Genomic DNA, 16,313 nt, shown 5'->3' on the forward strand with positions numbered 1-16,313 from the left:
ACATCCAGGTACGTATCGATTTCAGCGAAGGATGACGCGCGTACTGGTCGACGATGCGAGCCGACATAGGGGTCGACGATGCCTCCCTCGCGGCGGTGCACCGATATAAAATTAATATATCTTCTCTTAAGGGAGCATATCCATTTAAAGCCTCGAAAAATGAATATATTTCCTAGATTTTTTTTGCAGCGCAACGATTTGATAAAAACTTTTTATTTTTTCACAATATTATTAAGTACTTAAATAAAAATTCTCAGCTCAATAAAATTTTTTTTTTATATTATACAAATATTTACAATTTATATTTTCATGCACGATATGGATAAAAATATAAAATTCCGCAACTGTTAATCCAAAGCCTTTTTTTAATCCAATTCCCCATTTTTATTATAAACCAAAAAAAGATTGATCTTTTTCTTAAAACTTTTTTCAATATGCCAGCATTTCTTTATTTCTTAAAAATTTTGAAAAAAAATCATTTGGATAACAGATAGCTTAATAGTTTTAATAAAAAAATTTGTATTTTTTATTTCAAATATGATAAATGAATGTTTTCATGCACATCCTGCAATCACATAAAATTAAATGAGCTTTGTAAATATTCGCATAATATAAAGAAAAATTTTTTTCTAAGCTAAAATTTTTTTATTTAAGTACTTAATGATATTGTATTAATGTAAAAAAAAAATAAAAAGTTATTGTCAAGTCGTTGGGCTGCAAAAAAATCTAGAAAATGTATTCATTTTTTAAGGATTTAAACGGGTATGACCCTTTAAGCGATATTTCGCCCCCTCCCCCGTCTCCTCTATAATCGACATTTATCTCGTAATTCGCGCAATTCGTTGTGTTACCACCTCGCGCGACGAACGGTGGACGACGGCCCGTATCAGCGCAACAACACGTCGATCTTACAACCTACGATCGATCCGTGCAGAGACCTGAAAAAAGGTGAGACGTGCGTGCGATCGCACGTCGCGATTCTCTCGCGCACACGCAAGTCTCTCGCTCGTCGATTCTGGCGACGAGCGGACCTTCACTTCCTCACTCACCTTCCTTCGATTCACGCGAGAAATTCCGTTCCTGTTCCACCTCAATACGATAAGATCGCTTTGGCGATTTCAAGTTCAAGTTGCACCGACTTCGGTTAGTCCTAATCCTGATTCATCCTCTGATGCGCTCTATTCATTCTTCATCTTATTTAGAAGTTCCGTGTAATCGAACGTTACAAATCTTGATGCAGTCTCTACAGCAAAATTTGATAAACGAGACTTTGCGAAGCAATGGAATCATGTGAAATGGAATGGAATAGAATGAAATGAAGATTAATGATGGCCATCAAACAAATAACTTAGACGAGATGCAAATCACAATTTGGCTTCGAGCTGCTCAAATATATATGTGTATTCCGGATTAGAAAAACATGCACCGTGCAATGATTCCACGGAGATTCATGAGACTCAAATCAGATTAAATGGTATAATTGACTTTAAGATCATTTAAATATATTTAAGATATCTCTATCTATATTTTATGTGCATGAGCAAAAATGGATTCTAGTTTATATATAAATGATACTATAGATCAAGTGCTTGCAAACATCTGTTTGTAACGATCCTGCAGTAGGTTGAAGCGTATTAATTCATGATGCGCTTGATTTATTTACACTAATTCTCTATTACAACGAGACAAAAGCGCTCGCAAAAACAATAGGCGTCTAGTAAGATTCACCGCGAGATTTTCTGGGCCATTGATAAATCCGGAGTGAAATTAGAATCGCGATATTAATACCTCCGACGTCACGTCTGTGCGAAATTGTGCGGAGTTACAATGCAAAGTTCTTATGTCTCCTGAAGCGCATCAAAGGATTAATTTTATGCTCTCCGTCTGTATTATTAGACGTAGTTATATAATTCGCCGACGAAAGATGGCGAATCCCGTACATCTAGGATCGGTTAAGCCAAATTGTCAGTGCAAGCGCGAGCTTTGAAAGCCACCGCGGCGACCCTCCGTGACGACCGACGTTGTCACTTTCCTCCCTCGAGAGAACTGATGGTTCCACTCTCCCGTTAATTTCATCGCCACGGTCCGAGGAAATTCCTGAATTCGCACGACGAATCAGTGAGATTTGCGAGATTCGCCGTACACGTGAATTGTCATTTGTCGACGATATGAGTTCGCAAAATGAACAAGAGGACTTTTACGAGATGCTAATTAGATCCCCCATTGTCGGTAGCAACGTCGTTCTCTGTTCTCCGTGCGTTGGCGAGGCTATCTTTTCTTAGAACCAATTGCCACCATCGTATTAATGTCGTTCAAACAAAGGTCTGCACATGCAGTGTGCCATCCTCTTGAAAAATGTCTCCTTTTTCAAATGCACAATATTCGATTCGAATCGCTCTTCTTCCTTTCCGCTTATCAATCATCCTCGATTATTATCCTCATCACTATCTGCCATTTTATCACTGCTCGTGTCCTTCCATCGAACACGAGCGACGGGATTAGTTATCGAACCGCCATAATAATAACGTACGTAATTAATTGAAAATTATATCGTTCGGTACGTGTTTTAACGTATGTCTGACGATGGCGTGTGCGTGTATGCGAGTGTCAATTTCGGTGGTGGCTTATTGTTGACGTTTCGTAGTCGTTGAATTTTGGGAGAGTCATGAGAGCGTGGTGTGTGTGTGTGTGTCCCCGTTTACGATCGCACGTCGGCGGAAAAAAGGCGGCGTCGGGATTAAGGGGCGAGCATCTTCGACAGTTCCTCGTCCTGGAGGCAGCCCTTTAGGAACTCCTCTTGCGTCAGCTGCCCGTCGTTGTTCTCGTCCATCTTTGCGAATATGTTCTTCGCCCTCTCCTCCGCGCTGTCCGCCGGTCTATTGCTCGAGCACGCGCCGAGCATGTCGTATATCGCCTGGGAACAGAAGGATAATACTTTGTTTCTCTTTACGTGATACTCGGGCTCACGTAGGATCAAGCACTCCACATATGAATGTGTTTCCTGTTCGTATTTTCCTAAAAGCCAGTCCACATATTTTGAGATATTTATGAAATGCAATCATTGTAAAAGAAAATTTTGTATCAATATCTTGGGACAAAAATGCTCGATTTTTCCTCTATGATTTCAACGTAACATTTTCTCACTTTTGCTTTCGATTTGAATGATATTTTCGTTTTAAATCATTGCTACATTTTTTAGTCGTGAAAATACCGCCTGATAAAATATTAATTTAATAATAAATTAATAATAAATAATTTAGTAATAAAATAAATATATATATAAAATGTTTTCTCTTTTATAATAAAGTAAAAATATTGGACATTAAATTTATGGCCCTTCTTTTAAAGATAACAAATATTTCTAATTGACTTCCATAATTTATGAATAAAATTAATGTAATTAATCTGCAGCTTACCTTCTCATGTAATATAAAATAATATGACTTGTATACAAATAATTTAGGTGCAATCAAATAGGCGTTTTATATCGGTTTTAATCATCTTGAAATGCAGAATGTACACAAAATTCTGTAATTCACATTCGTTCAAACGCGATATTAATATTTAATCTCATATTAAAAAACAAAAAACAAAAAATATATCAGCACATATTTATACATAACAATTTCATGATTTTTTTTATTGAAAAAATGCAGAGACAGAGATTTTGGTCGAGGTGCGTTATATAAACACAGATAAAGTCATAAATCACGGAAGCTACTCTCGTTATGGTTTTTCAGTAGAAGTCTATGTTAAATCCATCACAAAAAGATCGAAAGGTTATACAACCCAGACCACATTCTCATAAAAAAGAACAGCATCTGATTAATGAACATTCGTTGGTGAGCATAGTTTCTTTCGTTATGCTGTATCCTGCTTAAATCATGCTCCGCATACGTACTTTATCTTTCTTATGCACGTGGTGTTCACAGTTAAACAAAACTTGACTAAATAATAAATTGTGTATTGCTGAAAAAAATAATAATAAAAATTTATCACATAATCGAATTAAGTGCATTAAAGTGTATCGGTGATTCTTTATTCATAATCTCTTCTCGTATCTTTCCGATTAATCTACTGTAAATCGCTCGGAGATAAAACGCATGGAATTTATTATTTTTCACTCAACTACGTGAAATAAAGCAAATTAATTTCATCATGGACATACTAGATCGGCTGGAGATAATTACTTAAACAAAGTTAATTCTCCTTCTTGCCTTCACATAGTGTACGTTTATCTAGAGAATTAAATCAATTTTCAAATAAGTAGAATTGATTTGTAAGATAATCTGATAGAAATTTCGAATGTGTTGCTGCAACATTAATTTTAAAAATATAAATTGCCAATATTTAAAGCAAAAAATTAATATCTTTTTTAACTTTTCAAAATTGTTATATTTTCTGAGTCGCAATCTCATAATAATTATTCTTACATAATAAATAATCCTAATCTTAAATATGAAATAGTTGATTTTTCTTTGTTTTTAATATAATTGCTTCATTTGTTGTGTGTAAAAATATTATACTGCTAGAAATTATTAAATAAGGTATGCATCAATAATTATATTTCAAAATCTTTCAAAACTTTAAAGGTGTTTTTCTCCGTTTTCTATTTTCTTTTTGTTTTGCAGTGATAACGCAAATACAGAAGCTCAAATCAACTTTAAAAAAATTGAGCATGTTTATAATATACATATATAATTTCGGACTGAACCTCTAAAAAGTCTGTGCAAACTATAGTTTTTGAGATAAAAATACAAACAGCTTTTTTTTCATCAAAAAATAAACTTTTTTAAAATATCGTCATTTTAATAATTTTGTTCTCATTTTTTTTTTACAATTTCAATGCAGAATCAGGTGTATTTTAAAGAAATAATTTACAAGGACATTTACATTCGTTGTATCTTTTTGTTTTAAATCAAAATTATTGCAAATCAAAAAAAAAACTTATTTATTTAAAAATCCTCTTCGATCAGCGCCATTTTTAATGCATATTTTCAACTAAAAAAAATTTCTCATAGTTTATGATCCTAATAAACATTTTGTTCATTTCTTTGTAATATAAATTCCCTCGAAAAAGGCTTCGACAAATCTGATTGCCTAGTTCCCCCTTAATGATAATGCCTTCATTTCAAAAATTATTTTTTTCCTGCTTGATTATATAAAATTTTATAAATTTCACATTTTATAAATAATCGTGTTATTTATTTTCGATTATGCGAGCGAGATATGAATGAATCTATCAAAACACAATTGTATCTCGTTTTACAATTTAACGCGTCTGAAGCAACAGTAACATTTTTGGAACAATAAATTTGCTTGTAGAGATATCAATAACAGCCACTGTTATTCCCAGAGCTTCAACAATAGAGTGTAGAGTCAATTGAGTTATAGAAACGCGCCTTTCACCACAGATAGATGTTCACGGGTTTAAGTGTTAAATATACGAAGGCATTGAGTTTCCACTGAACATTCTGTCGTTAATTTTCATTGAGCGTGGAAAACCTCCGGTTACCGGAATTCCCGTGGCGACGGCGCCGCGGAAGTTCCAAACTTCTAATAGCATGCAGATGAATATCCGAATGGACGCGGATAAACGTTCGAATAGTTTTTTAATGATAACCATAACGTATCTCAAAGCGTTGAAAGAATCTTTCTATTATCATCCGGGACAAAGTTTTTGTCGATAATTAAAATATTGCAGCTCTCTCAAAACAATTTTCTTATTACTTAAAATTTTAAATATTTAAAAAATTTCTTATTTAGATAAGATAAGTGTCGTTGTTATCGAGTAAAAAAATGTCGTTGTTATCGAGTAAAAGAAAAAAAGGATGTACGTATACAATTGCAGAAAATTAAGAATATTTGAAGCAATTTTTTTATAATTTTTAAAGAATTTTGTGATGCAATATAAATAAATATCCAATAGAACAAAAATTCAATTAAACATACTGATTAAAAAAAAATGTTTACGTTTGACATTTAAAACTTGATAACATGTCATTTAAAAATCGTATTAAGAGAAGATTTTGTTTTAACATATTGATGAAGGAATTGGCGTTATCAGTATCATCTTTTATTAATTTTTGTCAAATATTATTCCATTTTTTGTATAAATCAATTATAGTTATATTATTGTACAATAAGAGTAGAATTTTTTATCATGCTAAAATAATATTTATGTCCGGTAAAAATTAAGTTGAAAAAATAATAAAAAAATGCGTTAAAATGTAGAGTTGTGATGTAATAATATTCTTTTACAAGGCACAACATCTCGTCTCTGCATTTTATCACAATTTTCCGCGCTTTCCATATAAACCTCTCGTTCCTCTATTTATCCGGATTCACGCCTGCAATAATTAGTCTCTCTCTGCCATGATTTTATTATGTCCTATTTATTTCGCATAATAATTCCAAGGGTCTCATAAAAAATGAGACCGCCAATGAAAAATTGACATATTATTAAATTATCTTGCACGTTTAAAACAAACCTAAACTCTTTTGTCAATCACTTTCTTGATTTTGTTTATTTTTATTTATTTATTTATTTTTTGACGGGATTAAAATTCTGCTGTAATACATTAAAATATTTTTTTTTTTTCGTCGACACTTACGTAATCGCGACAAGATTAGCTTTAAAAATAGCATTTTACCCGATTGCATCGTAAAACTTCACGTCGCGTTATTTAAATATTATAAAGATCGAATTTTCATACGAGAAATGCGAATCACAATTTCTTAACAGAAATTAATTATGCAAGGTTTCATGAAAAAAATTTCGCTCGTCTCGCTTACCATTCGCCATGTCACCGCGAACTTTAATTACTTATTTAAAAATGAGACTCGACAGCTGTATTTAACGAAGCTTCGCTTCTGGCATTTTCTGGGAAATGCACGACGTCAAGTGGAATAACCGCGGGACTACGTCGACATCTGTTCTCGCGTGGTGTTCATGAAATATTAGCGCATCCGTATACGCTGCATACGCCACTCAATGCACGTAAGAACTTTGCAGGGATGGACGGGGGGAAAAACAGTCTCGCGTTGATTTATACTCCTGCCAGTTTGCAGATGCGCGTTAATTAACCGTCGTACGAATCGACCTGTTCGACCGAATTAAAGGATTCAGAATTTCTTGAATATATTATACTCGCGCGATCGCCCGTTACATTAGCAAATATAATAAGAGAAAATTAATTCCGTTGAGATTCATAACACGGATTCATGTCGTGTGTATGTTTTTTATACATACGTTATAAATTTTTTATTAACCAGAGAGAAACGTAGCGAGATTATACACGCATCGTGCACTAAAATATAAATCTGTATATATGCATGACAGGAAAAAAAGGGAAGGATTCGTGCCGCATACATGAATATATTATGCATGAATATTATATCGAATCGCTCACTCTCTCATTGATTAATCGTGCCGGCAAGTAGCCTCTGACGTCAAGTGATAAAAAAAAAAATTCTGTATTCCATCGAAAGAGTCGCGGCGGTGGAGTGCAGCAACCAAGTGGAGATAAATCGAAGCGCATGCATTAAACATGAAGCGCAGTACCTGGACGATCTTCGTCATTTCTTGCATATCGATAACGCCGTTGCCGTCAACATCGTACATACGGAACGCCCATTTCAGTTTTTCTTCCGGTGTACCGCTGGACGTTACGTCGATCGCCAATAGGAATTCCTGCAACAAAAGCCGATTGTATCCTATATCAGTAACGGCGTGCAATATCGAAATTTTTATTTATCTCGCTGCAAAGAGGCATTTCTCTTTTGTGCGAAATGAAAATCTATATTTTCCCCAAGATGTATTTATAACGCTTTGAAAAGAGGACAGTCATAATTCAAGAAGCTCTACCGAAACCCCGGAAAATAATCCTTCGTTTGAAATACAATATTTTTCAGCACACAATAAAATCGGATAAAATATTCTTAACGAAAGAATCGAGAGATCCGCGTTAAAGATATCTTAGCTGTACAATAATATCAAGAAATTGTCAGAATTTAAAAAAATTAGATTTCTTACGTTTTTTATTGTTTGAAAAATCAAATAAATAAATTCGGATAATAAAAAGAATTAAAGTATGACAAAATAATATGGTTTTTGACATCTTTGTAAAAAAAAAATAATTGAAATTAATATTTTTACTCCTAACTTATGACAAAAACTTTTAATCGTGAAAATTCTTTGAAATCAACTGCAAGAAAAAAGAAAAACAAATAATTTGCAAAAAGAGAAAAAGAGGCAGATAATATTTTTCGACAATTTTCAATAACTTTTAAACGAGTAAATGGACCTAAATCAAGTTTTGCACAAATATTAAAGTGAATTATGAATATATATGAAAATTTTTATTTCGTTGACAATATCTTTCCCTTGTCAAATTTATCAATAAGGACTTACATGCGCAATTTTTCGTAAGAATCAATACTAACTTTAAATTTAAATAATTTCTAAACCGTTAAAAGAATTGTACTGAAATTTTGCACAGACACTCAGAAAAAGTAGTAGAATAATCTACAAAATTTTCATCCTTTTTCAATGTTTGACACAATGTTTATATACATCCTTAAACGGAGTTGAAAATAAATAATGTATTTCAAATAAATAATCATCCTATTTGGGAAAAGAAAAGAGTGCGCGATGAATATCTTTTTATTACGTCCGATAACTCCGTATATTGAATGTTCTAATTTTATTGCATCGGCATTTAAAGACGGATTTTTTATTACTTCGACTAAATCTTGCTATAAAACTTAAGCAGTAAAAACGACTACAATCTTCGTCTCGTCTGTCTCGGACAATTCTGTCCTCACGATCTTCCAAAGATACGCTATCAATAATCTCACGTCATCGACGGATACATTGTGTAGAAGTTACGGCTCCTTTTTACGAGCCTCGGCTTCTCCTGCGCGCATTTACCGCGGCAAAATCCCGCAAGTGTAAAAGCTCGCGGTCGTGATTCGGCGAACACAATGCCGATAGGGATCGCGCATCAAGCGAATTTGTCGGATATCCTCGCTTCAGACCAATACCTTTTCAGCACTACCGAGTCGTTAGAGAGTAGTCCGTTCGAGGCGGAGAACTGGGTCACCTGCCGCCCGAGGTAGACAAACGAGACGAGGGCTTCGTAGAAGCTGGGGATATAGAGCGGACGATGGAAAGGCGAGAGAGCTAGCTCTTCGCTCTTCCTGACCTCTGAAGTGTCGTCACTTTTCCTATTGACTTCAGCGAGAAGGAAAAGGAAAGAGAGAGAGAGAGAGAGAGAAAAACGCATAGAGCTTGCTCTCCTCTCTGACTAGCCTTAGGCCCGCACGTATTTCAGATGCAGCTTATCTGCCAAGCTCGCAAAAGAGTCCGGTAAGAGCTCTGACATTATGACAGGAGAAACGACGACTCGTGCCGAGGAAAGAAAACATCTTTGTGATGCCATTAACCGGCCTTGCGCACATTACGCTCGTGAGAATGAATGTGACGCGAATGCTTGAGAGCGGAGTCAGATGGTTTCTCTAGAAGTGAGGGTTTTTGCGGATGGAAGGAGAATTTCTCGAATGGACATACAAAATGGCCATTTTGATTGTATAAAACGATTATGTTATCAAACGCTTCGATGAAATTGCGGATTTAATAACAAATATATATTATTTAGAATAATTGTTTTATTTAGAATAAAATTATATTTAGTTATATTTAGTTATTAGTTAGATTTAGAATAATTGTATATAGACATTCATATAATATATGCAAAAAAAAAAATTTAATATATTTTATAATTTTAATATCTTAATATTAAATTTTTCTTCTTGATTAGAGATTTTGAAACTATCTTAAATATAATTAGTAATTAATATAATTAATATTTCCATATATTTTATGACATTTTATAAGCTAATTTTTAATATAAGAAAAACATTTTAAAATCTATTTATTATATTCATCAATAAAATTATTTTGTTGTCTAGAAAATTATTTTTTATGTATAATTTACACATTCAATGGTAAGAAAATTTATTCTCTATAATCATCAATATATTAAAAAAATATATATATATATATATGTTTCACTATTATGATATTTCAGATAATATATCATTAAATATAATTTCTTACAAATCATTTGTTTGCAATTTGTCTGACATTTTGCAAACTTTTTCTTTTATGATTATTCATAACAACTTAGCTTTTAAAAATTGATATTAGATAATAACAATTTCTGCATTTGTACAACCGTGTATACGATATGTTTAATTCAGGCAAATCGCGAAATATAGAGGTGGAAAAAGACATATGCTACTAGTCATGAGCCTCTACGTCGTTTACGTTGATAAAAGATTGACTATTCAAAAAATCAAGAGAAAGGAAATCAGACTTAGGAGCTTGTTTGCAATTTTTCCAATCGTTAGTTCATGTTACACATTATTTCACAGTTTAGGTATCCATTTTATCATCGCTGAAAGTTTATAAGTTTAAATTTACGAGTTTAATGCTTTGATGTTCAGCTTTATTTATCATTATTTCAAAAACAAATAAGCAATCACGAAATAGTTTAACAAAGAAAATTTAAACAATAAGTAAATAAAATAAGTTTTATTTATGTACGAGAGTCATAATTATATTTTATTATAATATCAAAGATCAATACTTCATATTTGTATTAATGTAGCAAAATATGTATCGTAAATATTTTCAGTATATCTTCCTTTAATAGATTTACAATTCAAGACTTAGTTGCTAAGTCACTTAATATTAAAGATTAAAACGCTTTTAAAAAGCTTTCTATTTACGTCTTTATTTACGTTTAAAAATTTGTCAGGACGCAATATAAAAAATTCAAGATATTTTCGCATCACTTGTTTGACTTCAAACAATCTGGAGCACAAGTTGCGTACTCAGTGGTTATTTAATTAAGATAAAATGTTTTCTTGGCTCTTCGAGTGTTTTACTATCTTGAAAACAACGACTTAAAAGAGGAGTCTCGAAGTTGATATTATTGTTTTCTGTGTCAAAAGCAAGCAATGTGTATCAAAGAGCAACACAAAATTAAAAAAAAAAAAAAACTATATAGATTTTACCGCGAGGCTATTTTCTAACTTTTTATATTGTGGTTCGAAATGTAAACATATATATTTATATAATATGTATATAATATTTATGCCGAAAAAATGATATAAACCAATATATTATATATTATATATAACATATTGGTTTATTTATATATGATATATTTGGCATAAATATTTAATTAAATAAGTTAATTAAATTGCACCACATGCTGAGAGATTTATAAATAATAATATAATTTATTTATATCAAATAAATTATTTATATTTTTTAGCGTAACTATATATCATATGTACATTGTGTCATTTTATCAAAATTATAGTTATAAAAAGTTTTGTTATATCAATTCATACATAAAGAAATTTTTAAGGAGATAACACATTGTTACTTAAATATGCTGTAAGAGAGATTTTTCTGAGTAAATTCCCCGCAAGAAATAAGTAGGAGACGGCATTGGTTTAGAAGATATAACAAATTAAAGTTTAATATTAAAATTTGTGTAATCTATAATAAATTGTAATAATCTAGAATTTATTTTTTTATTGAAAAAAATTGTTTACGACATTTATACGTGGACAAGAGAAAGACGGAGCCCCTTCTCGTGCACCCCCGAAAAAATTCGAATCCAAACTTATTTTCAGTTTTAAAAGTAAAATTGGGTTGGATTAAGTTAGAATTTTTTTTCGAAATGGAAGTGCAGGGAGAAAGACGGAGCCCCTCTTCCATGTAATCAATAAATACAAGACTCACATAAATTCGTGTAGTCACATGTTGAAAGCTGTTAACAAACTGTGAGAAATAGATGAAGGCGAATATTGATAAATATCCACGTACCTATCTCGTAAATGTAAACAAAAACTTTTTCCACGTCTACTCTACAATAAATATTACAACGTACACAAACTACATTTTTCCTAATGTTACTTTATAATATCTGAAAAAAAAAGAAAACATTAAACTTTAATTTTTTATATTTCTTAAACTAATGCTGTCCGCCACTTATTTCTTGCGTGAAATTACTCATTGTCAGAAGAACCTCCGTTACAATATATTTTTTAAGAATATTTAACATTAATTAACATTATCAAGTATATTTAAGCAATAAGATCGGAGATGTGTTACCTTTTATGCAATTTTACAAAAAAAAATAATATAAAAACTTTATACATATATATATATATATATATATATATATATATATATATATATATATATAATTTGAGAAGAGCAATCATACACGGAAAGTATACCGTTTAATTTCCGGCGGACTCTCGTTTTTCCCATGTTGTTATTCTTAAATTATATAAACGACGATTCTCGTACTAATATATTTTTGACGTTCGCAGATGTGTTTTTAAAGCCTTGCTTTTACTGTTAAAAATTTTAATTCAGCATTATATCACGCAAATGAAGAAACATCAAGAGAGATTGGGCACAAGTAAGATGGATGCTTTAAAATAAACTACGCAACCTTAATATTGAGAAACGCAATTTATTCAATTGTTAAAAATGAACTTTTAAAATGATTTCTTGTACTGCCCGATGAACATTAATAGAAATGTAACCATTGAAAAATTACGATCATAATACCCTTTAAGAAAAAGTCAAGTCTGTTCGTGACTTAAGGTCTAATACAAAAATCCAAATAATTTATTATAAAACATATATTTTTTTCTTGCATTAATTATGAAATGCGCATTTTTTCTACTGTAACGTTAAGCTTAGTTTTACATATAAATGTCATAAAGAAAATTAAATAAAAATTGCTAACATTATCCCCAATGTGTAAGATAAGTAAAAAATATTTTAAAATTAGCAGTATATCTTTTGCAGTTTTTTAACTTACATTCTTTCTGATTATGTAAAAATAAATAATATTTATTCTTACATTAGAACAAAAATTTGTTTAAGTTTCTTTTGAAAATAATAACTATGTAAATAAAAATGGTAATTCTGAAAGAAAAACACAATAGTAATAAATCGTTCTTTAACTTGTTTTTATGATAGACTCAATTTTAATTAATTTTATAACTTGAGCAAGAGTTATGAAAAAAAGCAGACTAGCAAGTTGAAGTTTTGAGTTATAAGAAGCAGGCAAGTTAAAGTTTTGCAAGGAGAAATTAACTCCGATCCGACAAAATTACTAAGATATCACGATTCATCTCGATATTAAAATGGAATAAATATTACTTATATAAAAAAGTAATCTTATATTGCATAAAAAATCACACATGTTCTCGAGATTTCCTTTCAAGATTAACTTCTGCGATAGGTTTTTAGCGATTTAACTTGCAATCCCAAACGATGCATTCGAGTGCAACAATGCATTTACACGGTACGCCACGCGAAAAGTTTCCGTCAGGGCAAAGGCATGAACAAAGTTTACATTCTCCTCGAAATTGTTGCAAATTCCCATATAGTAGGAAAATTGCAACGCCATTTGTGAACAAAAAGCGATAGACTAAGATTTTTACATAATTTATTGGGCATTAAATATTTCCGTTTCGATACTACGAGAGACGAAAATGAAAATGCTATTATTTGCCAATCTGTAATATCAATTTAACATCTTTTAATCACAATTACACTGTTCAACATCACATTTGCCTTCAGTTCTCATCAAGTCATTTCTGGTAGATTTTCAAGCGCTCTTGTTGACCAGCGTTATTTTTCTGTTAATCATAATATTTGATTTTCGATTGGAAGATTTAAATTCTATATTTTTTTTTTATATTATATCGGTGAATACAAAAAATTCGGACTACCCCTTGAATACACATATCATATATAAAACGCTATGCATACACGCTGAATTTAATATCATACGAGTAGCTTCGGCGGAAACACCGAAAATACGATTAAGTTCAGATGCTCACAAAGAAATAAGAAAATATATCAATGTCCTGAAACTGAAGAACATTTATCGTATCACTAGTAGTACATTTGAATACAGCATTAGCTGAGTGAATGCAGAGCACTTTTTACACGGATACTTTCAATTCTTCAGATTTCAGATACTGTCTGAAGAAAGCGATAAATGTGTATATGGAGCTCGAATCCTTCGTAAATAAGGAAAGTTGCAAGAACGCCGAGAAATAGTTGATCTGCGTCCATCATTTATCATTATTTCGACGGAGATGTTCGGAAAGTAAAGTTTAATCTATATATAGTTCTCTGGCTAAACCTCTAATAGCTCCTTAATGTGCTAGCCGTTCGAATTAGTTCATGGTTTCTTCCGTACAAACCGAATGAGTTTAATATTTAATTATATATTGTAGATATAAAAAAGTTTCGCCAATTTCAAAATTATATTTTTGTTTATTATTACAAATAATAAAAAACCTTTCACAATCATTTCACAAGAAATCCTGCATTTCTTCGTTATTTAATATATTAAGACTTTTTAATCATAATTCTTCAATGTATAATTTTTATTTTAAAATCTGATTTTTATCTTAAAACACACCCTACAAATTCTAAAATAATACATGCAAAGTGCCAAAAAGTTTAAAAACTTAAAATAATTTTCTGTTCAATGTAGATAAACAACATAAAAAATAACAATTTAGAAATATCGTTATTTTAAATAATAAAAAAGGATCAACTATAATATTTGAGAAAAAGATAGCAAATAGAAAAATAGATTTTGTCTCTAATTCGCCAAGATCAATTTGATCAACGTCAACACGGGTGTATAATATTTTCTCGTCCAGAGAGAGAGAGAGAGAGAGAGAGAGAGAGAGAGAGAGAGAGAGAGAGAGAGACGGGCACATCCTTCTCATAAATTCCATTGCTTATTATTGCCGCTATTACTATAGACTCGGCGACGTCTTGTGGAATACGTCATATCGAGGAAAGTTTTCCCCATTCAGCTGATATCACGAGGGTTAAACTCAGACGACGACTTTGTTCGGGTTTTCTCCGAAGAAAAACGAGCAACACGTAACTGATATTATTATATCTCAAGCGGAGACGCGATGGGGAAGAGGGGGATCCATAAAAGGAAGAACAGGTTTTTGTCCGATTATTATAGGCTGCCATTCGTGTCGATACAATGACGAGAATCGAATGAAAACTATCGCAATTGTCGGCACGTGTGCCTCGCCCTCGGTGTCTGCTTATCTTGGAGAAGCTCATATATATTTTCAGCTATATACCGGATTCCACAAATGTCTCTTAACGGATAATATTGATAGCGGCACAATACAATCGCGAGAAGTCAAACATCACACTGCAAGTTTATTCATAAACCGCGGGATGAACGCCGGGATAATAGACGTGTAGAAGTAACATGAGTATGTAAAGAGAGAGAGAGAGAGAGAGAGAGAGAGAGAGAGAGAACTTTGGCTTGCCGGGGAATTACAATGGAGCTCTCATATCGGTGATGCTTTGTTGAAACTTCATCGTCTCACGAAAGCATGAAATTTCTTAACTATCGCGCAACCGCGTAAGATATAGTAAAGCAGATTGCATCTGCATCTGGCCTGCACCTATTAAATGTCGGTGTTGATAAGCTTGACTTAAGGATATATCATATGTCAAAACATTGACAAAAGCATGAAAATTTCGTAGTGTTCTCTACTATATCTTCTGAATATCTGTGCAAAACTTGAGCAGAATTCTCTTCAAGATTTGGAGAATATTTAAAGTTAATGTTAATACTTATAAAAAATATTGTAGCATTTATTGATAAATTTGACAATAGAAAAAAATATTGCCAACAAAATAAAAATTTTCACGTATATTAAGAAAACTTTAATAAATATTAATGCAAAACTTAATTTAGATCTATTTAAAAGTTATTTATTAAAAATTATAGAAAAATACTAACTCTCTCTCTCTCTCTCTCTCTGCAAACTACTCGGTTTTTTTTTGTTTCATGTAATAGTAGTTTTAGGGAGTATTCAGAATAAAAAATTTTTAATAAATTAAAAAAAATATTAATTACAACTATTTCCTTTTACAAAGACGTTAAAAATCATATTATTTTGTGATATTTTAATTCTTTTTCGGATTTATTTATTTGATTTTTTAAACAGTATAAAAATAAGAAATGTTCTTTTTTTTTATTTTGATATAGTTTTTTGCTGCTATTGTACAGCCACAACATTTCTTAAGTAAAATTCATGATTTGAATATTGGCGTTCGTTATCGAATGTTCGTTATCCTCGATATCTTAAATCTGTTTTAAACAATTGCTCCAATTCTTCATCATTATCGGAGAAAAAGAAAAAACTTATAG

The 16,313-nt window shown here is 31.6% G+C and overlaps 2 protein-coding genes across 12 annotated transcripts in view; both read right to left on the reverse strand.

Moving 5' to 3' along the window:
* LOC126858982 (neurocalcin homolog) overlaps positions 1 to 16,313 on the reverse strand; it is a 161,841-nt gene that overhangs the window by 28,548 nt on the left and 116,980 nt on the right. The window lies entirely within an intron of this gene.
* Positions 599 to 16,313, reverse strand: part of LOC126858978 (neuronal calcium sensor 2) — a 132,533-nt gene continuing 116,818 nt past the window's right edge. For 7 of the 11 annotated variants that reach the window (XM_050609781.1, XM_050609785.1, XM_050609788.1 and 4 more), the window contains 2 exons: positions 7,565 to 7,693; positions 599 to 2,914 (listed from right to left, as the gene is read on the reverse strand). In XM_050609781.1, coding sequence (XP_050465738.1) covers positions 2,738 to 2,914; positions 7,565 to 7,693 — 306 coding nt within the window. In that variant the 3' untranslated portion in view covers positions 599 to 2,737. The remainder of the gene's footprint in view (positions 2,915 to 7,564; positions 7,694 to 16,313) is intronic. The other 4 variants (XM_050609778.1, XM_050609780.1, XM_050609779.1 and 1 more) reach the window with 1 other exon arrangement.

Source organism: Cataglyphis hispanica, chromosome 2 (genome assembly GCF_021464435.1).
Source record: "Cataglyphis hispanica isolate Lineage 1 chromosome 2, ULB_Chis1_1.0, whole genome shotgun sequence".
In the NCBI taxonomy this organism is placed as follows: domain Eukaryota; kingdom Metazoa; phylum Arthropoda; class Insecta; order Hymenoptera; family Formicidae; genus Cataglyphis; species Cataglyphis hispanica.